The sequence below is a fragment of the Ursus arctos genome, unplaced genomic scaffold, assembly GCF_023065955.2.
Source record: "Ursus arctos isolate Adak ecotype North America unplaced genomic scaffold, UrsArc2.0 scaffold_122, whole genome shotgun sequence".
Classification (NCBI taxonomy): domain Eukaryota; kingdom Metazoa; phylum Chordata; class Mammalia; order Carnivora; family Ursidae; genus Ursus; species Ursus arctos.
In genome coordinates this window covers 26,721-54,470 of record NW_026622789.1, presented here as the reverse complement: position 1 = coordinate 54,470, position 27,750 = coordinate 26,721, and the positions used below count along the sequence as shown (strand labels likewise).

General features: G+C 44.6%; 1 protein-coding gene across 8 annotated transcripts in view; it reads left to right on the top strand.

The window, feature by feature from the left end:
* LOC130543497 (transport and Golgi organization protein 1 homolog) overlaps positions 1-27,750 on the top strand; it is a 65,280-nt gene that overhangs the window by 23,523 nt on the left and 14,007 nt on the right. For 5 of the 8 annotated variants that reach the window (XR_008958878.1, XM_057310823.1, XM_057310824.1 and 2 more), the window contains exons 2-13: positions 13-76; positions 245-383; positions 2,367-2,468; positions 3,146-3,206; positions 3,311-3,346; positions 3,426-3,493; positions 3,617-3,711; positions 11,492-11,562; positions 13,147-13,309; positions 13,907-13,989; positions 21,687-21,840; positions 22,431-22,495. Coding sequence is in view for 7 of the 8 variants with exons in the window: in XM_057310823.1 (XP_057166806.1) it covers positions 13-76; positions 245-383; positions 2,367-2,468; positions 3,146-3,206; positions 3,311-3,346; positions 3,426-3,493; positions 3,617-3,711; positions 11,492-11,562; positions 13,147-13,309; positions 13,907-13,989; positions 21,687-21,840; positions 22,431-22,495 (1,101 nt within the window). In the remaining variant the exon portion in view is untranslated. Of the gene's footprint in view, positions 1-12; positions 77-244; positions 384-2,366; positions 2,469-3,145; positions 3,207-3,310; positions 3,347-3,425; positions 3,494-3,616; positions 3,712-11,491; positions 11,563-13,146; positions 13,310-13,906; positions 13,990-21,686; positions 21,841-22,430; positions 27,560-27,750 lie in introns of those variants that run through there. The other 3 variants (XM_057310822.1, XM_057310820.1, XM_057310826.1) reach the window with 2 other exon arrangements.

Below are 27,750 nucleotides of genomic sequence, written 5' to 3'. Positions count from 1 at the left end.
TCTGTCTTCAAGGCCCAAGATGCATTGGCAGATCGAGAGTGGGGAGCCTTGGAGTCCAAAAAACATGTACTGAAGGGTATGTTATTTTTGGGGAAAGAAATCCCCAGATGCTGGCAATGAGTTTGCATTGGGAAGGGAAAGAATGCCTTCCTGCCTTCAAGGTCTTGCCCTTCTCCTTTCCCCAACAAAACCAAGTTCTCAGGTCACGTGCCCACTCATACAAAAGAAAACTCATCCTTTACAGAAAGCAAAAAGGTCCTGGAACAGAAGTGCAACGCCCTGAGTTCTTTGAAAGCAGCTAAGGAAGTGGAATTGAAGCTGCTAAGGAAGAAATTGGGTATCGTGGTGGATTTCTCTGAACGAAGAAAAGTGGCTGCCGAAGAGTAAGCTATTCCTGTGTTAATCGTCACAAACACTGTTGTATGAATTTATGTGGCAGCCAGGCTAGATAGTTGTAGTTCGTTGGGAATTGGATCTAGAGTATTTTTGCCAAATGCATTCTGTAGAAGTACCTGCCCTTCCTACCTTGATCTGTGCAACCTGCATTTTTGTTTCTGTTTCAACTGCTTGTCACACGTTGTGGTGTGATTCATTGGGGCAGAAGAGGGAAGGTACCAGCATTAATCACCTTGACACCTGTATCCCCTCTGGGTCCTTCTACATTGTCCTTTTGATTTCAGTCTCATCACATGTTCTTATCAGCCCTGAATTCGGTCAATTTTGTTCAGTATGAAATTTGGGTCAAGAATGTGTAGAGAAAAATGGAATTCTCTTGCTGCAGAAACAATGGGAATTTCTTTGTGGAAAGTGGGTTGGGGCTCCAGCAATACTGGATCCCTTCATCCAGTGTACAACTGAGATCATTCACTGCGGCCCAATCCCTAAGAAGGCCGGAGTATTTCCTGTCCACCCGATTTTTTACGTGTAACTCTCCTGGGTCCCAAGCAAAGCCTGCAGTTTCACTAGGACTCACCTTTGCTGGCTGACCCTGAACAGCACTTGTTTCCTTCTAAGACTGTGCTCATAAAGTCATTCAGTTTCTTTGCAGTTCACTTGCCTGTTCCAGAACTCATTGATGAGCCCTGGGGAGTTTGGCTCCCACTTCCAGGCTGGCTTTCTCCTGGGCTTCCTTCTTCTGCATCTGGTTCTCCTGTTTCTTCATGTGCTCTTTAGAAATTGGGTGCATTTACTCATGAGTTTCCTATTTTGTTCAGTGTTTCCTCTATTTTCTCAAAAGGAGATCAGGACCTTAGAGTCCCTCATTCATGCTGAAAAGCAAAACTGTTCCCTCTCTTCCTGGAGACTCAGCTTTGTATTACTCCTTCCCACACCGGGGGTAGGGGCCGCTCTGACTCACTGGCATCTTGGTTCTGTTCATTGGTAAGTTTGTTCTGGGGGAGGTACAGTGTCCTGACCACCTTTCTCTCTTCAACACCTTACAACCAAGCCACTACATCACAGGCACTCCACAGAGCATGTGCTGAAGGATTGCCTGAGAGACCAGAAGCAAATGCATGAGTCCTTCTCTGTCTAGAGCTTTTGTCTCAGTTTCTAAGAGTCTTTTTGCATGTGATTCTTGAGTAAATCAAGAGTCACATTGAAACCCTTTAAATCAACACCATGAACAAAAGAGTCTGAGGGCGACACAGGAAACCAGCCTTTCTAAGCATCGCTCTTTGCTGCTTTCACTATCAGTGGACTCTGTTAAAGTAGGTTGACTCCATGCAGTTGATAGTTGTCCATCTGACATCTGTTGCCTGGAGATAACACCCTGACTGTGTGACAGTTCACATCATTTTATACTTCAGGACATACTGTCAGCGCTAAGATTGGCCTTTTCCTCCACCGAGATCTTTGAAGGAGGAGGCAGGGGTTGTACTTCTAAACCCTAGAGATGTCTGGGAGTGAGTTACCATGCTGATGAAGCCGTACTCTGGAAGGCTTCCTTTTGAGCTGTCCGTGTCGGGCACAGCCTTGGTCTGAGGATCGGGGCTCCCCATGGAGGTGTAGGACTAATGATGGTCTCCTGCTTCATCCTAATGAGTATGGTTGGTCACTTTGAACCGAAATGAGCCTTCACTGTCTCAAAGAAAGACACAAAGTGCAGTGTTATTTGGTGACTTGGTGATGAATGAATTGAAGTAGAGAAGTATAAAGACAGCTCCGATTGCAGGGGACATGGCAGCAGCCAGAGTCTGATTTTTCTTTAACCCTAAATGGGGCCTTCAATTCATTTCCGATTGTGTTGTCAGTCTGTGCATTTATGGGAACCACTCTAATCTAGGCCGTCAAGTGTGCTGAGAAGAAAAATGGCAGAAATTCTGGACCTTGGCTACTGGTCTATGTATATACCTTTCCCATTTTAGGAAGCTGGAAAAGACACTTTATGAACTGGAGGCAACAAAGTATCAGCTGTCAGATGCCGAGGAAAATCTGAAAGTAATCAAAGAAGAAATGGACAAGTACAAGTGAGTTCAGACACTCCATACTAGCGGTTCCTGAAATTCCTGTTCACTTTGTATTTTTCACCTTTGTACAATGTTTAGACTCCATTAACATGTAATATAACCAAAAATTCACAGGACATAATCAGAGGGAAAAAACAGACCCAAAGAGATAAGTTTTAGAAAGAGCAAAACAACCATGTTAGTAAACATGTCCTGATTCCCAGCGCTGGTCTGACTCTGTGGAAACTTCTTCCACACCAGCATCCCTGGGGGTGGTGTCAGCGGTCCTCATCTTGAGGAAAGCAGTTTGTCGTAGGATGAATCCTACCCATAAACACGGTGGTGCCATCTGATGGCGCTGGTCTTTGCAACCCTGGCAAACGTGGCGAGGATAGAAGTTAAAGGAGAATAGAGCTTCATGACGAAAGATACTTGTCATGTGATAAATTAGGGAAAGATTGAAAACGGGTAAGGAAATTATATCAAGTCTGAACCCTGCATGTGTGGAGAAATGAGTAAGGAAAGGATGTGACAATAGCTTTGATCCTGCTGTCCATGTATAGTCATGTGGAAGTGTTTCCTGTGTCAGGATCAATTGGATGAGGGGACAGATAACTGGAGGACGGCCACATGGGCCGATGATTTAAAATCACACCCAATATTGGGCTTTATCTGACGAAAGCAATTGTACCTGACAGACAACAGATCGGAAAGATGCAAGACCAGCTGCAGGAGGCAGAGCTCACCTTTGAACGCAAGGTAACCTGAGCTGTGCCCCAACAGGCCCCTTAGCGCCTCCTGCAGGGGACGGAAGTGGCCCTTAGATCCCTGAACATGCGCTTTTGGTGTGTTGGCTTTTTCAGATTGCAGTTTATGAAAAGAATGCTCTAGAGAACTGGGTAAGTGTTTTCTTTTTCCTGCTCTCCGTTTGGGGCACAGTCCCACACAACTGAAGGTGGGTGGGTTTTTCTCCCGCAGATCAAGGCTCGGGTTTGGGAGCGGAAGATACAGCAGCAGAGAAGGGAGAACGCCTACATGATACACAGGTGTGCGAGTCTGATGTGCCTTTTTACGGGTGTCTTGAGGGGTGACGGCTACACTGTTTGGTGTCCAGGAGAGGACGTGGTGATGTAATTCTTATAGACGTCTGTTCTTTCTCTGTATTCAAGACTGCACATGATGGAAGGACAGATGCTGCCTGAAGGATGCATGAGACAGGAAGCGATACTGGGAAGACCTGAGATGTGGAGCCCTCCACGGAGAGGTAGTGGGCGCGCTGTGAAACGGGGCAGCCTGACTTCTGCTGGGAAAGCACACGGTGTCCTTCCCATTCCTGTGGGTGGTCATTGTGTGTCCTGGAGAAAATCACAAGCACTGCCTAAGGACAACAGGTTGTCTGAAGGGGTGACATGAGGGTGTTTTCCTCAGATGCCCCTGGCAGCAAGGCACCTGTCCCTGTGACAGGTGGAGCTCACACCCCTCCCCTGACTGCAGACCCGCCCCTTCGCCACCCCCTACTGAAGAGAGGAGGCTGGAGGAGTCATGGGCCCCAACTTCCTTGCCACTTTGACTCAGTGGTGAAGACCTTTTTGTTTTTTAAAGATTTTATTTATTCATTTGGGACAGAGAGAGAATGAGTAGGGGAGGAGAGACAGAGAGAGATGCAGACTCACCACTGAGCTGGGAGCCCAATGTGAGGCTTGATCCCAGGAGCCTGAGATCATGACCTGAGCAGAAGGCCAACCCTTAACCATCTGAGCCTTCAAGTGCCTTGGCGAAGACTTTTTTGAAAAAGAAAAAAAAAAAGACCATTTGAGAAAAAAGGCATTTACTTACTCTTTATGGAGTAAATATGGATTTGCTCTTTATTTTTGTTACTCTTTATGGATTTATTCTTTTTTTAAAATAATTTTTATTTTGTTATATTAGTCACCATACAGTACATCCCCAGTTTTTGATGCAATGTTCAATGATTCATTATTTGCGTATAACACAGTGCATCATGCAATATGTGCCCTCCTTAATACCCATCACCAGCCTATCCCATTCCCCCACCACCCTCCCCTCTGAGGCCCTTAGTTTGTTTCCCAGAGTCCACAGTCTCTCGTGGTTCATTCCCCCTTCTGTTTACCCTCGTCATCATTCTTCCCTTCCTCCTCCTACCGATCTTCATGCTATTTCTTATGTTACATAAATGAGTGAAACCATATGATAATTGTCTTTCTCTGCTTGACTTATTTCACTTAGCATAATCTCCTCCAGTCCTGTCCAAGTTGCTGGAAGTGTTGTGTAATCGTTCTTTCTGATGGCTGAGTAATATTCCATTGTATATATGGACCACATCTTCTTAATCCAGTTATCTGTTGAGGGGCATCTCGGCTCCTTCCACAATTTACCTATTGTGGACAATGCTGCTATGAACATTGGGGTGCATATGGCCCTTCTCTTCACTACATCTATATCTTTGGGGAAAACACCCAGTAGTGCAATTGCTGGATCATAGGGTAGCTCGATTTTTAACTTTTTAAGGGACCTCCACACTGTTTTCCAAAGTGGCTGTACCAACGTGCATTCCCACCAACAGTCTAGGAGGGATCCCCTTTCTCCACATCCTCTCCAACATTTGTTGTTTCCTGCCTTGTCAATTTTTGCCATTATAACTGGTTTCAGGTGGTATCTCAAGGTCGTTTTGATTTGAATTTCCCTGATGGCTAATGATTTCCAACATTTTTTCATGTGTCTGTTAGCCATTTGTATGTCTTCATTGGAAAAGTGTCTGTTCGTATCTTCTGCCCATTTTTTGATTTGATTATTTGTTTCACGTGTATTGAGTTTGAGAAGTTCTTTGTAGATCTTGGATACCAGTCTTTTATCTGTAGTGTCATTTGCAAGTATCTTCTCCCATTCTGTGGGCTGCCTCTTAGTTTTTTTTGACTGTTTCCTTGGCTGTGCAGAAGCTGTTTATCTTGATGAAGTCCACAGTTCATTTTATCTTTTGTTTCTCTTGCCTTTGGAGATGTGTCATGAAAAAGGTTGCTGTGGCCGATGTCGTAGAGGTTGCTGCCTATGCTCTCCTCTAGGATTTTGATGGATTCCTGTCTCACATCAAGGTCTTTCATCCATTTGGAGTTTATCTTTGTGTATGATGTGAGAGAGTGGTCAAGTTTCATTCTTTTGCATGTAGCTGTCCAATTTTCCCAGCACCATTTATTGAAGAGACTGTCTTTTTTCCACTGGATGTTTTTTCCTGCTTTGTCAAAGATTAGTTGCCCCTAAAGTCGAGGGTCCATTTCTGGGTTCTCTATTCTGTTCCATCGGTCTATGTATCGGTTTTTGTGCCGGTACCATGCTGTCCTGGTGATCACAGGTTTGTAGTACAGCTCGAAATCCGGCAACGTGATGCCCCCAGCTTTGTTTTTCCTTTTCAACAATTCTTGGCGATTCGTGGCCTTTTCTGGTTCCACACAAATTTAAGGGCTGTTTGTTCCAGTTCTTTGAAAAATGTCATTGGTATTTTGATTGGGATGGCATAGAAAGTGTAGATTGCTCTGGGTAGCATAGACATTTTAACTATGTTTATTCTTCCGATCCATAAGCATGGAATATTTTTCCATCTTTTTGTGTCTTCTTCAATGTCTTTCAAGAGTGATCTGTAGTTTCTGGAATATAGATCCTTTATGTCTCTGGTTAGGTTAATTCCGAGATAACATATGATTTTTGGTGCTATTGTACATGGAATCGATTCCCGAATTTCTCTTTCATCAGTCTCATTGTTTGGGTATAGAAATGCAACTGATTTCTGAGCATTGATTTTGTATCCCGCCACAGTACTGAATTGCTCTATAACTTCTAGTAGTTTGGGGGTGGATTCTTTTGGGTTTTCTCTATAAAGTATCATATCATCTGTGAAGACAGACAGTTTGTCTTCTTCTTTGCTGATTTGGATACTTTCTATCCCTTTTTGTTGTCCGATTGCTGTTGCAAGGACTTCTAGTACTATGTTGAATAATAGTGGCGAGAGTGGGCATCCTTGTCGTGTTCCTGATCTTAAGGGAAAGGCTTCCAGCTTTTCCCCGTTAAGAATGATATTTGCTGTAGGCTTTTCATAGATGGTTTTTATGAGATTGAGGAATGTACTCTCTATCCCTACACTCTGAAGGATTTTAATCAAAAAGGATGCTGTATTTTGTCAAATGCTTTTTCTGTATCAATTGAGAGGATCATATGGTTCTTGACTCCTTTCTTGTTGATATGATCTTTCACACTGATCGATTTGCGTATGTTGAACCACCCTTGCATCCCTGGGATTAATCCCACTTGGTCATGATGGATAATCCTTTTAATGTACTCTTGGATCCTATTAGCTATGATTTCGTTGAGAATATTGGTGTCCATATTCATCAGGGATATCGGTCTGTAATTCTTTTTGATGGGGTCTTTGCCTGGTTTGGGGATCAAGGTAATACTGGGCTCATAGAATGAGTTTGGTAGTTTTCCTTCTGTTTCTATTTTTTGAAACAGCTTCAGGAGAATAGGTATTATTTCTTCTTTGAATGTTTGGCAGAATTCCCTGGGGAATCTGTCTGGCCCTGGACTCTTGTTTTTGGGGAGGTTTTTGATCACTGCTTCAATCTCTTCATAATTAATTGGTCTGTTTAAATAATCAATTTCTTCCTGTTTCAGTCTTGGTAGTTTATAGGTTTCCAGGAAGGCATCCATTTCTTCCAGGTTGTTTAATTTATTGGCATAAAGCTGTTGATAAAAGTTTCTAATGATCCTTCCTATTTCATTGGTGTTGGTCGTTATCTCTCCCCTTTCATTCCTAATTTTATTAATTTGGGTCCTTTCTCTATTCTTTTGAATAAGTCTTGCCAGTAGCTTATCTACTTTATTTATTCTTTCAAAGAACCAGCTTCTATTTCTGTTGATCTGCTCGACTGTGCTCCTGGTTTCTAATTCACTGATCTCTGCTCTAATCTTGATCACGTGCCTTCTGGTGGGTGGGTTAGGCCTGTTCTTCTGTTCCAGCTCCAGCTTCTTGAGGTGAGAATATAAAAACTGCATTCTAGATTTTACTCTTCTTTTGAGTGAGGCTTGGATGGCTCTGTATTTTCCCCTTAGGACTGCCTTTGCAGTGTCCCATAGGTTTTGGACCAATGTGTTTTCATTTTCATTGGTTTCCAAAAATTGTTTAATCTTCCTTCTTAATTCCCTGGTTTACCCAATCATTCTTGAGCAGGATGGTTCTTAGTTTCCAAGTGTTTGAGTTTCTTCCAAATTTTTCCTTGTGATTGAGTTCCAGTTTCAAAGCATGTGGTCTGAGAATATGCAGGGAATAATCTCAGTCTGTTGCTTTTGGTTGAGACCTGTTTTGGGACCCAGTATATGGTCTATTCTGGAGAAAGTTCTATGTGCATTCGAAAAGAATGAGTATTCTGTTGTTCTGGGGTGTATTGTTCTATATATATCTATGAGGTCCATCTGGTCCAGTATGTCATTCAAAGCTCTTGTTTCTTTGTTGATTTTCTGCTTAGGTGATCTGTCTATTTCTGAGAGTGGAGTGTTGAGGTCCCCTACTACTAATGTATTTTCATCTATATGTCTCTCTCTCTTTTTTTAAGATTTTATTTATTTATTTGACAGAGAGAGACAGCCAGCGAGAGAGGGAACACAAGCAGGGGGAGTGGGAGAGGAAGAAGCAGGCTCCCAGCGGAGAAGCCCGACGTGGGGCTTGATCCCAGGACTCTGGGATCACACCCTGAGCTGAAGGCAAATGTTTAACGACTGAGCCACCCAGGCGCCCCTCATCTATATGTCTCTTTATTCTGGTTAAGAGTTGGCTTCTGTATCTAGCTGTTTCCCTGTTGGGGGCATAGATATTTATAATTGTCATATCCACTTGTTGGATACATCCTTTAAGAATAATATAGTGTCCTTTTGTATCTGTAACAACTATCTTTAGCTTAAAGTCCAATCTGTCTGATATGAGAATTGCTACCCCAGCTTTCTTTTGAGGTCCATTGGCATGAAAAATGGTTTTCCATCCCTTCACTTTCAGTCTAGATATATTTTTAGGTTCAAAATGAGTCTCTTACAGACAGAAAATGGATGGGTCATGTCTTTTTATCCAATCTGCAACCCTGTGGCATATTATGGGAGCATTTAGGCCATTCACATTGGAAGTGATTATTGAGAGATATAATTTTAATGATGTCATGTTACCTGTGAAGTCTTTGTTTCTATAGATTGTAAATTTCTTTTCTGTATCACTCTTGGGTCTTTTACTTTTATAGAACCCCCCTTAATATCTCATGTAGGGCTGGTTAGGTGGTTACGAATTCCTTCAGTTTCTGCCAATCCTGGAAGGTCCTTATCTCTCCATCAATTCTGAATGACAGCCTTGCTGGATAAAGGATCCTTGGCTGCATGTTCTTCTCAGTTAGAGCTTTGAAAATACCCTGCCAACCCTTCCTAGCCTGTGAGGTTTCTGTAGACAGGTCTGACATTATTCTGATATTTTTCCCTCTGTATGTAAGGATTTTCTTCCCCCTGGCCGCTTTCAAGACTGTATCCTTGGATCTAATATTTGCAAATTACACTATGATGTGACGTGGTGTAGGTCTGTTCTCATTGATCTTGGGAGGGGTCCTCTCTGCCTCTTGGACTCGAATGTTTGTTTCCTTTGCCAGATTAGGGAAGTTCTTAGCTACAATTTGTTCAAATATATCTTCTAGACCTCTCTCTTTCTCTACCCCCTTGGGGATGCTGATGATTCTGACATTGGAACATTTCATTGAGTCAGTAATCTCCCATAATCTACATTCTTGAGATTGGATTTTTTTGAGCAAAGTTTCTGTTTTAACTTTCTCTTCCACCATCCCATCCTCCAATTCACTAATTTCTCCTTCTGCCTCATTTACCCTGGCCGTCAGAGCATCTAGTTTAGATTGCATTTGATTCATAGCATTTTAAATTTCTGCCAGATTCGCTCTCATTTCTGCCCTTAGAGATTCTATATTCTCGTTAATATTTTTTTCAAGCCTACATATCATCCTGACCATTGTTACTCTGCACTCCATTTCTGACAATTTGGTTATATCCATATCCATCAGTTCTATGGCAGAGGCCACAGACTCATTATCTTTTCTTTGCTGGGGGGATTTCTCCTCCTCGTCATTCTGATGAGGAGAGGTTGCGGGGCTGCCCAGAGCCCAAATTATTGACCAGGACCCAGGCAGTGTGCACTTGTTTTATAGGGACCTTAGGGATGTGGGCTTCTTGATTTTTCAGCCTCCCTTCTGGGGGGAGGGGCCTGCCGCGCTGATACTCAGGCAACCCTTTTTGGGTAGAGTCGCTCTGTCCCCTGCAAGGGGGGATGGGGATGGGCACAATGTGAGCTGTTATTTCCGGGCTTTTTCTCTGGCGGCTTTTGCTGGCGGTTTTCTGTGCCTCTTCTGAGAGTCAGAGCAGCAGTGGCCGTATCCTAGCCTCTGTCTCAGAACAGAGACATCTCAGTCCGCTCTCCACTGAGCTCTCTTGGCCAGTTTAACTCTGTTTCTGTCAGTGCTGCTAAAAACCCTGCAGCATCCCGGGTTGTGCACTCCACAGCTGCTGTCCCAGCCCTCACTTCCAGGTCTGGCACGTCTCTGTCCTTTGTGCTTCTAACACCACCAGCCGTCCCCGGTTCCCGCGCATGCTCCCAAACTCCCTGTTTTAGTGTGGTTCGCGTGTGCTCCGGAGCACCGGTTTTCAGTCTGGTCGCACACACTCTCCCAAGCTCCTGGTATCAGTCCAGTTCCAGTGAGCACTCCGGAGGTCCGGTTTTCGGTTTGGACGTGCGCGTGCTCCCCAACTCCTGGTTTTAGTGCGGTTCCAGTGAGTGCTCCAGAGCTCTGGTTTTCAGTCTGGTGGCACACATATTCCCGGGCTCACAGTCTCAGTCTGCTATCTTGTGAGTGCACACCGCTCCCGTGAGTCCGGCTGCTCCACAGTGCAAGTGGCTACTGCTTCCCGGCACCCGAGCACATCGGCTCCCTCCCCCTTCTGTTTATCTTTCGATATCTGTGTGCGGATTCACGGCTCCCTGCTTCGTACCTCAGTATTCCGCGCTGGAGATGTTCATTTGTAGAGATCCAGATGTATCTTCCTGCATCTCAGGCTGATTCCGTGGATTTTCAGGATGGTCTGGTAGATATCAAGCTCGACTCAGGGGACCAGCTGAGAAAGGGGTCACCTACTCCTCCGCCACCTTTTCTCCTCCTTGCAGAAAGTGGTCGCTTTTCTGTTCATAGAGTTTCTGCTACTCTTTTCTTTGTTCTCCAGTTGCATTCATTGATATTCAGAATGGTTTGGTAGCTCTCTAGCTGAATTCCCGGGACCAGATGAACTTTAGGTTTCCTGCTCCTCCGCCATCTTGGAACCCTAATCTGGATTTACTCTTTATTTTTGTTTTATTTGTAGTCTACCATACTACATTCGTCAATGAAATTCGTGCATTTTACTCCTCTAATGTTATCAGTATAGTGCCACAGCTTTACTGCTCAATATGCCTTTTTTTTCCTTTGCTTGTGATTATACAGTTAATCTACTGCATTTCTTCTCTTAAATATTTACATAATAGCCAGTCACACATGCTAGGTCTCATCTGTACACAAACATTGAACCATCAGTCTGCGGCCTGAGAAAAGAATGCATGCTCTGCCTGTTGAGGGTTTATTGATATCACCCACCCAAGGCTTTTCTCACTTAGATTTTTAATCTTTGAAGAAAAGTTGATTTTGCTGGATGTGTATTGAGCACCCCAGTTTCAGTGTTGATTTCCAGCCAGTTGTACCCCGACCTATCCACTGTTGATTGATTACTTATGGAACACTGGATCCAGGGTCTTCGAGTGTGTCCCGCAAGAGTCAGGTGGCTGGTATCTCTCTTAGCAAAGGAGTTGCTTGAGTCATGTGGGAAATCCTCTATTCTGATTGGGAAAGTGTAAGATGGGGAGGAAGGCATAGAGGGTATACAAACCACAATAAACCTCCATCCTTTGTCAGATCCAGAATCTAGACCAGTTCCCAGGATGAACAGCAGCACCAGCCCTAAAAAGGACTCAGAGATGGCTACGGTAAACACTATGGGCATTTTCCGTTGTGTCCGTTTCTGGATGTTATTCCTGTGTGAACAGCACCTGGTCCTGGCCTTGTGGCTGTTGGGTGTGTCCTGTGATCTGTCTGAGGTTTTGCTCCCCTTTGAGAATGCCAAGTGTTCATGCAGGAGCTTACGGGCATCTCTGTTTCCAGATCATCACCTTAGACAGGGACTCCTGAAGCCCCAGGCCCTTAGAGTTGAAGGACAGGAGAGCATTCCCCTCTTCTATGTGTCGGTGTGTGTGTGTATGTGTGTGTGTGTGTGTGTGTGTGTGTGTGTGTAAATAACTCAAGGAGGGTGACACCTCACTCCACACTGAAGTTGGCCAGTCTGGCTGACTCCTTGCAGTTTGCTTTCCCGTGGGAGTGGTAGCATTGTTGGTTCGGGACAGGAGACTAACCTGGGAGAGTGTCTGCACTAATCCTCACTGGAAAATGGGAAAAGCCATCCCTGCCTCACACTTTGTGCCCCGTGCTCTGGGCAGTTCTGATGCTGGTAGAGAAGGTGAGTTGTGACCTCATGTGCATTCCATATGTGTGAGTAAAGATGCAACCCAGAATCCCTCCAGTTGTGCCCTGGGTGAGAGGACGGATAGCTCTGCCAGGCGCCCGGTGTGTAGTAGAAAACACCCCTGGAGCAGCAGCCACGAAGAGGGAATCCCGGTGACTCCCTGCAGGGCCCACACCTCACACACGTTTCAGTTGTGCTCCTGTGAGCGGATTCTGATGTGGTTTGGTGGCTGTGAGGCTAATAGCGTCTCTCCTGATCCATCCTGAGAGTGTCACACCAGCTCCTTAGACACGCTGGTTCACATCTGGGGATGTCGACTCGGCCGCTCAGTGGTTCTCGGCACCAGGGATGATGCATTTGCTCTGTGCCTGAGCCAAGGAGCATCTGAATGTCAGTGACGCAGACCCACGGAGCTGGGTCTCACTAACTCACCGGGATGGTGCTCTTCTCAGAAAGCACTTTTCCAAGTCCGCTGCAGGACTCCAGACATTTCTGTCTCCTCAGTGGAGTCTGAGGCCATGACAGCACTTGTGGAGAGTAGAAGACCCCTTTGTCAGGGAGAGAAGCATGGCAGGGTCAGGTGGGGGCTGGTAGGCTGCCAGTTGACCCTCGAATGACTGTGCTTCCATTGTGGATACTGGGCTTCCCATTGCCTCTCATTTTGTCTGTTCTCAATGTACAGAAGAAGATGCTGTGGTTGTCATGGCAGGTGAAGTGTGGTCCTGAACATAGATGCCGGCCCATCTGGCATAGACATTTTTATTAGTTTAGTATTAACTCTGTCAATACTTTGGGGCAGACTCCTTGCCTCTCTAGATTTGCAGGCATATATTACATGTGGTAACAGTAGTTTATCCCCACGGCATCTGTTCACTACAGGCTGTAGGTGGGACGCAGGAGACGGGTAACCTCTGGCACTGATGTTACTGTCTTGGAACTTGGTGGTGGGGAAGGTTTCAGGGAATGACACCTGTTTCTTTGGTTTTCAGCTTTCATTAGTGTTGCTACCTTTCTCTCTCATGTCAGCCTATGGTTTATTTTTTGTGTGTAGGTCTATATGGATGCACCGGGGCTTCATCATTTCCCAGGACCTCCCTGTGGGCCTTACCCCAAGGACCCTACCTTATTACCGTTCCTGTACTATGGGCCACATTCACCGCCTCCACCCTGCTGGCCTCATGGACCTCACCAACCACCTCCACTGCCCACATTTGGTAAGGTGATCTGAACAGTAGGACTTGGCCTGCAAAGCATATCCATCTTTCTCCACGAGGAAACTTTGGAGAAGATGTAGAGGTGGGGCCCTAGGGCTTTGCGTTGCAAGGGTTCACCTGGCTAAAGACATACCAAGATTCATTAGTTTCTACACTGTTACTACCCCGTGGGGCATGTCATTTTCTCATTTTGATCTGGGTAGCAGGTGTTTCTTGTAGAGAGAGACAGACATTTTACAGAAAGTCAGACATAACATTCTTCAGCCAGACCATTTCCAGCGACTACATTTTGGGCTGTTGAGGATTGAGGCACACCGCTCACTTCATTTGTAGCCGGTTTTCCCAGAGCAGCCTACTGCTATTTCCTTAGCTATGAAAACACCTGAAGCAAGGTGGGGGGACAGTGGTCCCTTCCTCGAGGGGGAGGGGCAGGTGTCCCCCTTGTCGTCAGGGGTCAGCAGAGACATGTGGGAATGCTCTGTGTCTGAGAAGGGACCCAAAAGTGGGAGAGGGTGGGACATGGTGGGGGTAAGTTTGGAGGGTTGGTTGAATTCCGCACAGTCAATGCCGGTCTGAATCCACTTCCATGCATTCTAGGGCTTTGGTCTGATGCTGAAGCTGGTGGGGCTCCCATGAGGAACAATGGCACCAAGCCCAATAGAGACCCGGGGATGGGCAAGGTAATTACTGTGGCCTTTTCCAGTTGTTCCAGAAACTTTTCCCTTTCTGAGCAGCACCCTGTCCTGGCCTTGTGTCTGTTGGGTGGATCCTCTAGTTTGTCTGTGGCGTTGTTCACCTCTCAAAATACAGGCAGTTCACGCAGGGACTGACAGGCTTCTCCGTTACAGATCATCACCTTCAGGGGCCCCTCCTGAAGCCACAGGTGGTTAGAGGTGAAGAATGGCAGGGCGCTCACCGTGTGTGCATGTGTGTGTATGTGTGTGTGCATGTGCATGTGTGTGCATGTGCATGTGTGTGCACACGTGTGTGTGTGCTCCCCTGCCCGCCTACAATGCATGTGGGGGGAAATAACTCAAGGAGGATGACGCCTCACTACACACTGAAGTCTCTGGCCAGCCTGACTCCCATTAGGGTACGTTCAGGTGCGATTGGTGTTGTGTTCATGTTAGGGTTAGATGACTAACCTGTGACAAGGTCTGTGGTCATCCTCACGACTGGAAACTAGGGGAAACTCTCTCTCCATTTTATATTCTCTGCTTTGCCATTTGGAATGTTCTTAGATTGGGCAAGTTTCATAAGTCATCCCTGTTTTACTTCTGCTGGTAAACATGCTGTACAGAATCCCTCTTCTTGGGGGGTTGGAAAAAGATGGCGAAGGAATAGGGGACCTTTTTTCAGCTGGTCTCCTGAATTGAGCTGGACATCTACCAGATCATCCTGAACACCCATGAAATCAGCCCGAGACATAGGAAGATACATCTGGATCTTTACAAACGAACATCTCCAGCACTGAGTATTGAGGTACGAAGCGGGGAGCCATGAATCTGTGCACAGATATCGGAAGATAAATGGAAGGGGGAGGGAGCCACTCCACTCGGGCACCGGGAATTAGTAGCCACCTGCACTGGTGAGCAGGCTGGACTCGTGGACTGGCACCCACAGGAAAGCAGACTGAGACCGTGAGCCTGGGAACGCGTGCACGACCAGACTGAAAACCAGAGCTCCAGAGTGCATACTCGAACTCGATGAAACCAGGAGCTTGAACTCGATGAAACCGGGAGCTCGGGAGCGCATGCACACAACCAGACTGAAAACTGGCGCTCTGGAGTGCACGAGAACCACACTGAAAAGGAAACTCGGGAGTGCGCTTGGGAACAGGGGTGGTGGCTGGCAGTGTTAAAAGCACAAAGGACAGAGATGGGTCAGCCCTGGAACCGAGGGCTGGGAGAGTGGCTGTGGGGCGCACAACCTGGGATGCTGCGGGGGTTTTTAGCAGCACCGACAGAAACAGAATTAAAGTGGCCAGGAGAGCTCAGTGGAGGGCAGACTGTGATCTCTCTGTTCTGAGACAGAGGCTAGGATACGGCCACTGCTGCTCTGACTCTCAGAAGAGTCACAGAAAACCACCAGGGAAAGCCACCAGAAAATAAAAGTCCAGAAATACCGGTTCACATTGTGCCCATCTCCATCCCCCCTCACAGGGGACAGAGTGACTCTACCCAAAAAGGGTTGCCTGAATATCAGTGCGGCAGGCTCCTCCCCCCTGAAGGCAGGCTGAAAAATCAAGAAGCCCACATCCCTAAGGTCCCTATAAAACAAGTGCACACTGTCTGGGTCCTAGTCAATAATTTGGGTTCTGTACATCCCTGCAACCTTTCCTCATCAGAATGACGAGGAAGAGAAATCCCCCCAGCAAAGAAAAGATAATGAGTCTGTGGCCTCTGCCATAGAACTGATGGATATGGATATAACCAAATTGTCAGAAATGGAGTGCAGAGTAACAATGGTCAAGATGATGTGTAGGCTTGAAAAAAAATTAACGAAAATATTAACAAGAAATATAGAATCTCTAAGGGTGGAAATGAGAGCGAATCTGGCAGAAATTAAAAATGCTATGAATCAAATGCAGTCTAAACTAGATGCTCTGACGGCCAGGGTAAATGAGGCAGAAGAACGAATTAGTGAATTAGAAGATGGGATGGTGGAAGAGAAGGAAAAAATGGAAACTTGGCTCAAAAAAAATCCAATCTCAAGAATGTAAGTTACAGATTACTGACTTGATGAAATGTTCCAATGTCAGAATCATCAGCATCCCTGCGGGGGTGAAGAAAGAGAGAGGTCTAGAAGAGATATTTGAACAGATTGTAGCTGAAAACTTCCCTAATCTGGCAAAGGAAACAAACATTCGAGTCCAAGAGGCAGAGAGGACCCCTCCCAAGATCAATGAGAACAGAGCTACACCACGTCACATCATAGTGTAATTTGCAAATATTAGATTCAAGGATACAGTCTTGAAAGCGGCCAGGGAGAAGAAAATCCTTACGTACAGAGGGAGGATCATCAGAATAATGTCAGACCTGTCTACTGAAACCTGGCAGGCCATTAAAGGTTGGCAAGGTATTTCAGAGCTCTAACTGAGAAGAACATGCAGCCAAGGACCCTTTATCCAGCAAGGCTGTCATTCAGAATTGATGGAGAGAAAAAGACCTTCCAAGACTGGCAGAAACTGAAAGACCAGCCCTACAAGAAATATTCAGGGAGGTTCTATAAAAGAAAAAAGACCCCAAGAGTGATACAGGAAAGAAATTTACAATCTATCGATACAAAGATTTCACAGACAACATGACATCATTAAAATCATATCTCTCAGTAGTCACTCTCAATGTGAACGGCCTAAATGCTCCCATAAATGCCACAGGGTTACAGATTGGATGGAAAGACATGACCCATCTGTTTGCTGTCTGCAGGAGACTCATTTTGAACCTAGAGATACATCCAGACTGAAAGTGAAGGGATGGAAAACCATTTTTCATGCCAGTGGACCTCAGAGGAAAGCTGGAGTGGCAATTCTCTTATCAGACGGACTGGATTTTAAACTAAGGACTGTAGTTGGAGATGCAGAGGGACACTGTATTATTCTTGAAGGATGTATCCAACAAGTGGATATGACGACTGTGGGTGTCTATGCCCCCAACAGGGGAGCAGCTAGATACACAAGCCAACTCTTAACCAGAATAAAGAGACATATAGATAATAATACGTTAATACTAGGGGACCTCAACACTCTGCCCTCAGCAATAGAGAGATCACCTAAGCAGAAAATCAACAAAGAAACAAGAGCTTTGAATGATATACTGGACTTTCATAGATAAATACAGAACACTACACCCCAGAACAACAGAATACTCATTCTTTTCGAATGCACATAGAACTTTCTCCAGAATAGACCATATACTGGGTCCCAAAACAGGTCTCAACCAAAAGCAACAGACTGAGATTATTCCCTGCATATTCTCAGACCACATGCTTTGAAACTGGAACTCAATCACAAGGAAAAATTTGGAAGAAACTCAAACACTTGGAAACTAAGAACCATCCTGCTCAAGAATGATTGGGTAAACCAGGGAATTAAGAAGGAAGATTAAACAATTTTTGGAAACCAATGAAAATGAAAACACATTGGTCCAAAACCTATGGGACACTGCAAAGGCAGTCCTAAGGGGAAAATACAGAGCCATCCAAGCCTCACTCAAAAGAAGAGTAAAATCTAGAATGCAGTTTTTATATTCTCACCTCAAGAAGCTGGAGCTGGAACAGAAGAACAGGCCTAACCCACCCACCAGAAGGCACGTGATCAAGATTAGAGCAGAGATCAGTGAATTAGAAACCAGGAGCACAGTCGAGCAGATCAACAGAAATAGAAGCTGGTTCTTTGAAAGAATAAATAAAGTAGATAAGCTACTGGCAAGACTTATTCAAAAGAATAGAGAAAGGACCCAAATTAATAAAATTAGGAATGAAAGGGGAGAGATAACGACCAACACCAATGAAATAGGAAGGATCATTAGAAACTTTTATCAACAGCTTTATGCCAATAAATTAAACAACCTGGAAGAAATGGATGCCTTCCTGGAAACCTATAAACTACCAAGACTGAAACAGGAAGAAATTGATTATTTAAACAGACCAATTAATTATGAAGAGATTGAAGCAGTGATCAAAAACCTCCCCAAAAACAAGAGTCCAGGGCCAGACAGATTCCCCAGGGAATTCTGCCAAACATTCAAAGAAGAAATAATACCTATTCTCCTGAAGCTGTTTCAAAAAATAGAAACAGAAGGAAAACTACCAAACTCATTCTATGAGCCCAGTATTACCTTGATCCCCAAACCAGGCAAAGACCCCATCAAAAAGAATTACAGACCGATATCCCTAATGAATATGGACGCCAAAATTCTCAACAAGATTGTAGCTAATAGGATCCAAGAGTACATTAAAAGGATTATCCATCATGACCAAGTGGGATTAATCCCAGGGATGCAAGGGTGGTTCAACATTCGCAAATCGATCAGTGTGATAGATCATATCAACAAGAAAAGAGTCAAGAACCATATGATCCTCTCAATTGATGCAGAAAAAGCTTTTGACAAAATACAGCATCCTTTCCTGATTAAAACCCTTCAGAGTGTAGGGATAGAGGGTACATTCCTCAATTTCATAAAAACCATCTATGGAAAGCCTACAGCGAATATCATTCTCAGTGGGGAAAAGCTGGAAGCCTTTCCCTTAAGATCAGGAACATGACAAGGATGCCCACTCTCGCCATTATTATTCAGCATAGTACTAGAAGTCGTTGCAACAGCAATCACACAACAAAAAAGGATAAAAGGTATTCAAATCGGGTAAGAAGTCAAACTGCCTCTTTTCGCAGATGACATAATACTCTATATGGAAACCCAAAAGACTCCACCCCCAAACTACTAGAACTTATAGAGCAATTCAATAATGTGGCAGGATACAAAATCAATGCTCAGAAATCAGTTGCATTTCTATACATGAACAATGAGACTGAAGAAAGAGAAATTAGGGAATCCATTCCATTTACAATAGCACCAAAAATCATATGTTATCTTGGAATTAACTTAACCAGAGACGTAAAGGAACTATATTCTAGAAATTACAGATCAGTCTTGAAAGTCATTGAAGAAGACACAAAAAAATGGAAAAATATTCCATGCTCATGGATTGGAAGAATAAACATAGTTAAAATGTCTATGCTACCCAGAGCAATCTACACTTTCAATGCCACCCCGATCAAAATACCAATGACATTTTTTAAAGAACTGGAACAAACAGCCCTTAAATTTGTGTGGTACCAGAAAAGGCCCTGAATAGCCAAGGAATTGTTGAAAAAGAAAATCAAAGCTGGGGGAATCATGTTGCCGGATTTCAAGCTATACTACAAAGCTGTGATCACAAGGACAGCATGGTACTGGCACAAAAACAGACACATAGACCAATGGATTAGAATAGAGAACCCAGAAATGGACCCTTGGCTCTTTGGGCAACTAATTTTTGACAAAGCAGGAAAAAACATCCAGTGGAAAAAAGACAGTCTCTTCAATAAATGGTGCTGGGAAAATTGGACGGCTATATACAAAAGAATGAAACTCCACCACTCTCTCACACCATACACAAAGATAAACTCCAAATGGATGAAAGACCTTGATTTGAGACACAAATCCATCAAAATCCTAGAGGAGTGCATAGGCAGCAACCTCTTTGACATCAGACACAGAACTTTTTTCATGACACATCTCCAAAGGCAAGAGAAACAAAAGAAAAAATGAACTCGTGGGACTTCTTCAAGATAAAAAGCTTCTGCACAGCCAAGGAAACAGTCAGAAAAACTAAGAGGCAGCCCACGGAGTGGAAGAAGATATTTGCAAATGACACTACAGATAAAAGACTGGTATCCAAGATCTACAAAGAACTTCTCAAACTCAATACATGAGAAACAAATAATCAAATCAAAAAATGGTCAGAAGATATTAACAGACGCTTTTCCAATGAAGACATACAAAAGGCTACCAGACACATGAAAAAATGTTCAAAATCATTAGCCTTCAGGGAAATTCAAACCAAACCACACTGAGATACCACCTTACGCCAGTTAGAATGGCAAAAATTGACAAGACAAGAAACAGCAAATGTTGGAGAGGATGTGGAGAAAGGGGAACCTTCTTACACACTTGGTGGGAATGCAGGTTGGTACAGCCACTTTGGAAAACAGTGTGGAGGTCCCTTAAAAAGTTAAAAATTGAGCTACCCTATGATCCAGCAATTGCACTACCCCAAAGATACAGACGTAGTAAAGAGAAGGGCCATATGCACCACAATGTTTATAGCAGCATTGTCCACAATAGGTAAATCATGGAAGGAGCCGAGATGCCCTTCAACAGATGACTGGATTAAGATATGGTCCATATATACAATGGAATATTACTTAGGTATCAGAAACAATGATTACCCAACATTTACAACAACATGGACAGGACTGGAGGAGATTATGCTAAGTGAAATAAGTCAAGCAGAGAAAGACAATTATCATATGGTTTCACTCATTTATGGAACATAAGAAATAGCGGGGAGATCGGTAGGAGAAGGAAGGAACGAATGAAGCGGGAGGTAAACAGAAGGGGGAATGAACCATGAGAGATGATAGACTCTGGAAAACAAACTGAGGGCTTCAGAGGGGAGGGAGGTGAGGGATTGGGATAGGCTGACCTGGGTATTGAGGAGGGCACATGTTGCATGGAGCACTGGGTGTTATACGCAAACAATAAGTCATGGAACACTGCATCAAAAACTAAGGATGTAGTATATGGTGACTAACAAAACATAATAAAAATTTATTTAAAAAAAAAGAATCCCTCTACTTATACCCTTCTACAACTATTTTGAATAATCAAACCTGTCGGTGTCCTGTTGCAAATGCACTCTGACACACGTTCTGAAGGGGGTATGTTATGACCACTGCCCCACAAGCCCTTCAGTTGGGCTTCTAGGAGCAGGTCGTTTGGTCCTAAGTCACAGTGAGAGCAGGATTCTTCTCTCATCACATGTTCTGGAGTTTTCCATTGGAAAGCGTATACATTTTTGTGAATTCTCTTATTTATACTTCCCATCTTAATTTCCTGTTGAACAAAATTACCCTGGAACTCAGTGTGCTGAAATGTCTGAGTTATTGTGTGTTAAGATAAGCACAGCTGCTGAGTGTATATAAAGGTTATTGGTATCATGTGTCTTTTAGAAAACACTTTTCCAATTCCCCTGTCAGATCACAGGCCCCTAATTCCTCAAGCGTCTTTGTGGCCATGGACAGAAACTGCAGAGAGCAAAAGACGCCTTTGTCAGGAAGTGAGGCAGCGTGGGGACAGTCACGGGCTTGTAGGCAAAGGATTCACCTCGAGTGGCTCGGATTCCTGAGAAGAAAGGGCAGTTTCATCACATTCTCTCTCTTGTTAACAAACCAAAATATTCTGTGTGGTTGAGGAGGAAAGATGAAGTGTTGTCCAGGATCCCGATGCCTCCGTGTCTGGAGTGTCCTGCCTTCACTAGTTTGCCATGCTCCTTTTTCATCTTTGAAGATGCTACTTCTTGCTAGTAAACGTCGGCAGATATGGTTAGTGATGTTTGGTGACAGTAGGTTATTCCTGTAATATCCATTCCCCTCTCCCCCCTTGTTATAGTTGGCAGCAGTGGGGAGGGGTCAAGTTCTCTAGCACGGATGCGGCTCTGCTGGAACGTGGTATTGGAGAAGGAGGCAGATGCTGAGAGCTCTTTCTTTGGGTTTCATCTCTTGGTGTTACAACTTCTGTCTGTCTCACCAAACTATTTTCCTGTCTGTCTGCAGGTGGGTCCAGATGTGAGAGGGTTTCCTCGGCCCACCTGCATGCCCTCCCATATGGACCAAACTTTACCAGGCTTCATTGGCTGTGGGCCACCTCAGCCTCCTCCACCTTGGTCGACATGCGGGCCTCCCCCGCCCCTCGTTCCTCCACCATGTGGTAAGATGATCTGGATTGCATGATGTGAGTTGTAGCGCGTATTCATCGTGTAACTACTTGTGTCAGTGGAGAAGATGTAGAGGAGGTACCACGAGGCTTTCCAATGCAAGGGTCAACCTGAGTGAGGACACAGGAACATTCCTCAACTTTCTGTGGACATCCATTTCGTGGACTGTCTCGTTTCACCATACAGAACTGGGCAGCAGGGGTCTGCCATTGAGAAGAAGTGTGACATTGTGCAATAGACAGACATAAAAGCATTGCCCAGGTGCACTGCACAGACATGATGTTTTGGGCTCTGGGCTTAATGGATCACAGTCTTCACATCACTTGCACGTGTGGAGGCCCCAGTTGTCCAGCATTATTGATTAGTTATGAAATCATCTCTACTGTGCGGAGTGGTCATATCCCCAAGAGTGAGGGACTGGTTTCTCCTTTGTCCACAGAGGTCAGCGGAGACCTGTGAGAAACGCTCTGCATCTGGAAGGGACCTGAGAGTGGGAGAGTGGAACAGGCTGGGGCAGGTGTAGAGGCTTGGCTTGAATCCTGTGTGGTCAACACCCATCTGAATCCACCTCTGTCTCTTCTAGGGCTTTGGTCCCATTCAGACGCCTGTGGCGCTCAAGGGGACAACAGCGGCATGCCGCCCAAGGAGGTAAATACAGTGGCTGTTTCCAGTTGTAACCATTTCTGGAATCCTGTTCCTGTCTGGGCAGCACCGTGTGTGGCCTTGTATCCGTTAGGTATATCTTGGGATCTGTGTGGTGCCATTTACCATTTAAAATGCCAAGTCTTCATGCCGGAGCCTACAGGCTTCTGTGTTTCCAGATCATCACCTTAGGGATGTGTGGATGGAACAAATGCAGAGTTTGTGCTGATGTCTTGACATTGCAAGGGAAACCCAGCTGGGGACACTGTAACATCCTGAAGTTCTCACGTCATACATGCATTGTGCTTAACTATTTCCATATATTGAGCAGTGGGTTAGGTGCCATTGGTGTGAAGGAAGTGTCTCTATTGCACAATGGCAGACATGTGTTTCTTACTGTTGTGCATGTCCAGAGTCCACATTCGTTGTTCCTGGAGGGATGAAACACCTCTCACTTCATGTGCAGTGTGTTGAGTTTGAGCTGACATTTCATTAGTTACATAAACCACTGAGGAAGGTCTCTGGTCCCTTGATTTATCATTAGGGTTGGGGTCTGCCCCTTCCTCTGCAGCCTGTGGATACTTGGGGGAAGCCCTCTTGTCGGCTCAGGGAGGTGAGAATGAGAGACAGTGGCAGATGCTGGAGGCAGGTGTGGAGGTTTTGTGGGAATGTGGCTCAGTCACTTCCTATGGGCTCGTCCTCTGTCTTTTCTGTGGCATGGGTCAGAGACAGACGCTGGTGCGTCCCCCATAAGGAATAGCAGTCCTTCATGCAGGCGTCTCATGTCATGGGGGAGTGAATGTTGCTGAGGAGGTGATCACTTTCTCCAAGTTGCTCAGGAGATCCATTTGATGGACTTCATCTTTCACTCCTACTGAGGTGGTTGGCAGGTCCCTTTGCGGTGAAGGAGAGCCTCTCTTCTCCGAGAGCTCAGCACAGCAGGTGTGCGCAGGGACGCTGTACAGAGACCATATCCTGCGCTCTGGAAGGGATGAGGTCTAGTCTTAACATTAGGAATTTAGGGTGTCTAAGAGAAGGGAGGGACATGTTCATTAAACCACACAGACGTTGTGTTCCGTATAAGGGAAGCACCAGCGATGTATCTGAAGGACAAGAGAGGGAGCCGTGGGTCACACAGAAACAGGAGACTGTGGATGAGAAGCAGGATGGAGGTGCTCAGGGGAGTGGATGGTCTCTCTCAGGTAGAGCAGAGGCCATTCCTGGCAGGCCAGCAGCTTAAGCAGTGAGTGTGAAGGCAGAGTGAGGTCCACACCGAGTTGCTGCGTGTGTCTGTCACACAGTGTGAATAATGCAGTTATTTGCATGAAAATGTCATTGTTGGCATAAAGCTGTTCATTCATAATCTATAAAAATATTGTTTCCCTAAATTTCTGAAGGTTCTGAACTGTGTGAAAGAATGCCGTGGAGATGTGGGAAATTTAACTTGGTTCTTTGGGGATTCTTGTCTGCCTCAGTTTGTGTGCCCCCGTGTGAGAACGTGAAGACAGGACTGAGATCAGAGAGCTGCTGCCTTGGCTTCAGCCTGAGTGAGGCTCTTAGTGGGGAATTTGGGGTTGACCAGGAGCCGCCCTACCTCGAGCCCTGTCACCACCCTCTGCATCTGAGTCCCCTCCCCGCCTGCATCTCCCAGAACTTCTGCCACAGTGTCCTGCGGATTTGCCTGTGTTCCTGATGTCTCAGCCCGAATGCCAGCTCTCCGTGGGGCCTACTCAGAGCCTCAGCTTTGTTTTCTTGGTTTTTTTTTTAATGATTTTTTATTATATTATGTTAGTCACCATACAGTACATCCCCGGTTTCCGATATAAAGTTCAATGATTCATTAGTTGCGTATAATATTCAGTGCACCATGCTATACGTGCCCTCCTTACTACCCATCACCGGTCTATCCCATTCCCCCACCCCCCTCCCCTCTGAAGCCCTCAGTCTGTTTCTCATAGTCCATAGTCTCTCATGTTTCATTCCCCCTTCTGATTACCCCCCCTTTCTTTATCCCTTTCTTCACCTACTGATCATCCTATTTCTTATGTCCCATAGATGAGAGAAATCATATGATATATGTCTTTCTCTGCTTGACTTATTTCACTTAGCATTATCTGCTCCAGTGCCGTCCATGTTGCAGCAAATGTTGAGAAATCATTCTTTCTGATAGCGGAGTAATATTCCATTGTATATATGGACCACATCTTTTTAATCCAGTCATCTGTTGAAGGGCATCTCGGCTCCTTCCACGATTTAGCTATTGTGGACAATGCTGCTGTGAACATTGGGGTGCATATGGCCCTTCTCTTCACTACGTCTGTATCTTTGGGATAAACACCCAGTACTGCAATGGCTGGGTCATAGGGTAGCTCAATATTTAACTACTTAAGGGACCTCCACACTGTTTTCCAGAGTGGCTGTACCAACTTGCATTCCCACCAACAATGTAGGAGGGATCCCCTTTCTGCACATCCTCTCCAACAATTGTTGTTTCTTGCCTTGTCTATTTTTGCCATTCTAACTGGCGTAAGGTGGTATCTCAGTGTGGTTTTGATTTGAATTTCCTTGATGGCTAATGACTGTGAACATTTTTTCATGTGTCTATTAGCCATTTGTATGTCTTCATTGGAAAAGTGTCTGTTCATATCTTCTGCCCATTTTTTGATTTGTTCATTTGTTTCTCATGTATTGAGTTTGAGAAGTTCTTTGTAGATCTTGGATACCAGTCTTTTATCTGTAGTGTCATTTGCAAATGTATTCTCCCATTCCGTGGGCTTCCTCTTAGTTTTTTTGACTGTTTCCTTGGCTGTGCCGAAGCTTTTTATCTTGATGAAGTCCCACAAGTTCATTTTATCTTTTGTTTCTCTTGCCTTTGGAGATGTGTCATGAATAAGGTTGCTTTGGCCGATGTCGTAGAGGTTGCTGCCTATGTTCTCCTCTAGGATTTTGATGGATTCCTGTCTCACATCGAGGTCTTTCATCCACTTGGAGTTTATTTTTGTGTATGGTGTGAGAGATTGGTCAAGTTTCATTCTTTTGCATGTAGCTGTCCAATTTTCCCAGCACCATTTATTGAAGAGACTGTCTTTTTTCCACTGGATGTTTTTTTCTGCTATATCAAAGATTAGTTGCCCAAAGAGTCGAGGGTCCATTTCTGGAGTCTCTATTCTGTTCCATTGGTCTGTGTGTCTGTTTTTGTGCCAGTACCGTGCTGTCTTTGTGATCACAGCTTTGTAGTATAGCTTGAAATCCAGCATTGTGATGCCCCCAGCTTTGTTTTTCCTTTTCAACAGTTCCTTGGCGATTCAGGGCCTTTTCTGGTTCCATACAAATTTAAGGACTATTTGTTCCAGTTCTTTGAAAAATGTCCTCGGTATTTTGATCGGGAGAGCATTGAAAGTGTAGATTGCTCTGGGTAGCATGGACATTTAACTAGGTTAATTCTTCCGATCCATGAGCATGGAATATTTTTCCATCTTTTTATGTCTTCCTCAATGTCTTTCAAGAGTTATTTATAGTTTCTAGAATATAGGTCCTTTACGTCTCTGGTTAAGTTAATTCCAAGGTAACGTATGGTTTTTGGTGCTATTGTAAATGGGATGGATTCCCTAATTTCTCTTTCTTCAGTCTCAGTATTTGTGTATAGAAATGCAACTGATTTCTGAGCATTGATTTTGTATCCCGCCACGTTACTGAATGGCTCTATAACTTCTAATAGTTTGGGAGTGCATTCTTTTGGGTTTTCCATATAGAGTATCATGTCATCTGCGAAGAGAGACAGTTTGACTTCTTCTTTGCCGATTTGGATACCTTTTATCCCTTTTTGTTGTCTGATTGCTGTTGCAAGGACTTCTAGTACTATGTTGAATAATAGTGGCGAGAGTGGGCATCCTTGTCGTGTTCCTCATCTTCAGGGAAAGGCTTCCAGCTTTTCCCCATTGAGAATAATATTTGCAGTAGGCTTTTCATAGATGGCTTTTATGAGATTGAGAAATGTACCCTCTATTCCTACAGTCTGAAGGGTTTTAATCAGGAAAGGATGCTGTATTTTGTTAAATGCTTTCTCTGCATCAATTGAGAGGCTCATATTGTTCCTGAGTCTTTTCTTGTTGATATGATATATCACGCTGATCGATTTGCAAATGTTAAACCACGCTGCATCCCAGGTATGAATCCCACTTCGTCATGGTGGATAATCCTTTTAATGTACAGTTGGATTCTATTAGCCAGGATCTTATTGAAGATGTTGGCATACATATTCATTAGGGAAATTGGTCTGTAATTCTCCTTTTTGAAGGGGTCTTTGCCTGGTTTGGGGATCAAGGTACTATTGGCCTGAGATTGAGCCCCAAGTCGGGTTTGACGCTGAGTGTGGAGACCCTTAGGGTTTCTCTCTCTCCCTCTCCTTTTCCCCCTTCCCTGTTCGCTCACAAGTTTATCCTTTCTCTGTCTTTGTTTTTTTCTCTCTGTTTCAAAAAAAAATGTGCCAAATATCTGGGATTTTGGCCACTCACCCTACTCACTGTTTAAAAAAATAGCTCCATGCAGATGATCATCAAAAGGTGTTCATTTAAGACCTTGAAATTGCACTTGGAGTAGAACATCTCAGCCCAGATAGCGAGGATCCTCATTTCAATGACAAAGCCATGACCTCCTTTTTTTCTATTAAATTTCAGGTCCTAGCCAAGAAGGAAATAAAAGATACTTTTGAGAATGGGTACATTCAGACATTGATGTCTGAGATGTGAGGACAATTATTTTCTATTACATATGGACTCACAGAGGCAGCCACACACTCAGGTGTTCATCCAAGGCCTCAGATATACTATAGGAGGCAAATTGCACATGGCAGAACATAAGATCCCATTGAAATAATCCAAAATCTGTTTGACTTACAGGACAGTCAGTTTGAAATTTGAAGATCTCCCTGAGCGGTAACAACCAGGCTGTGCAGAGTATATATGTTGTAAAGGTGTCAGATGAGCCTAATCGTCTGAATGCCTTCCCTGCCCATCCTGTCCCCTGTGCTCTGTCTCTCCTCGTATCCCCCCAATAAACCTTTCACGGTTCTGTCTGTGTGTCAACGTCTGCCTTCACGAGGACCTATAGTCACTCCCCTCCAAGAGCACAGTGTGAATCCTGTACACACAGAAACAAACTGGCAGCAGTGGTGGTGATGGAGGATAGTAGCAAGATTACCCTTTGTGGCATCTTTACTGCAAGGGGCCCAAGCAGTCCTTCTGGGCAGGTGGACATACCCT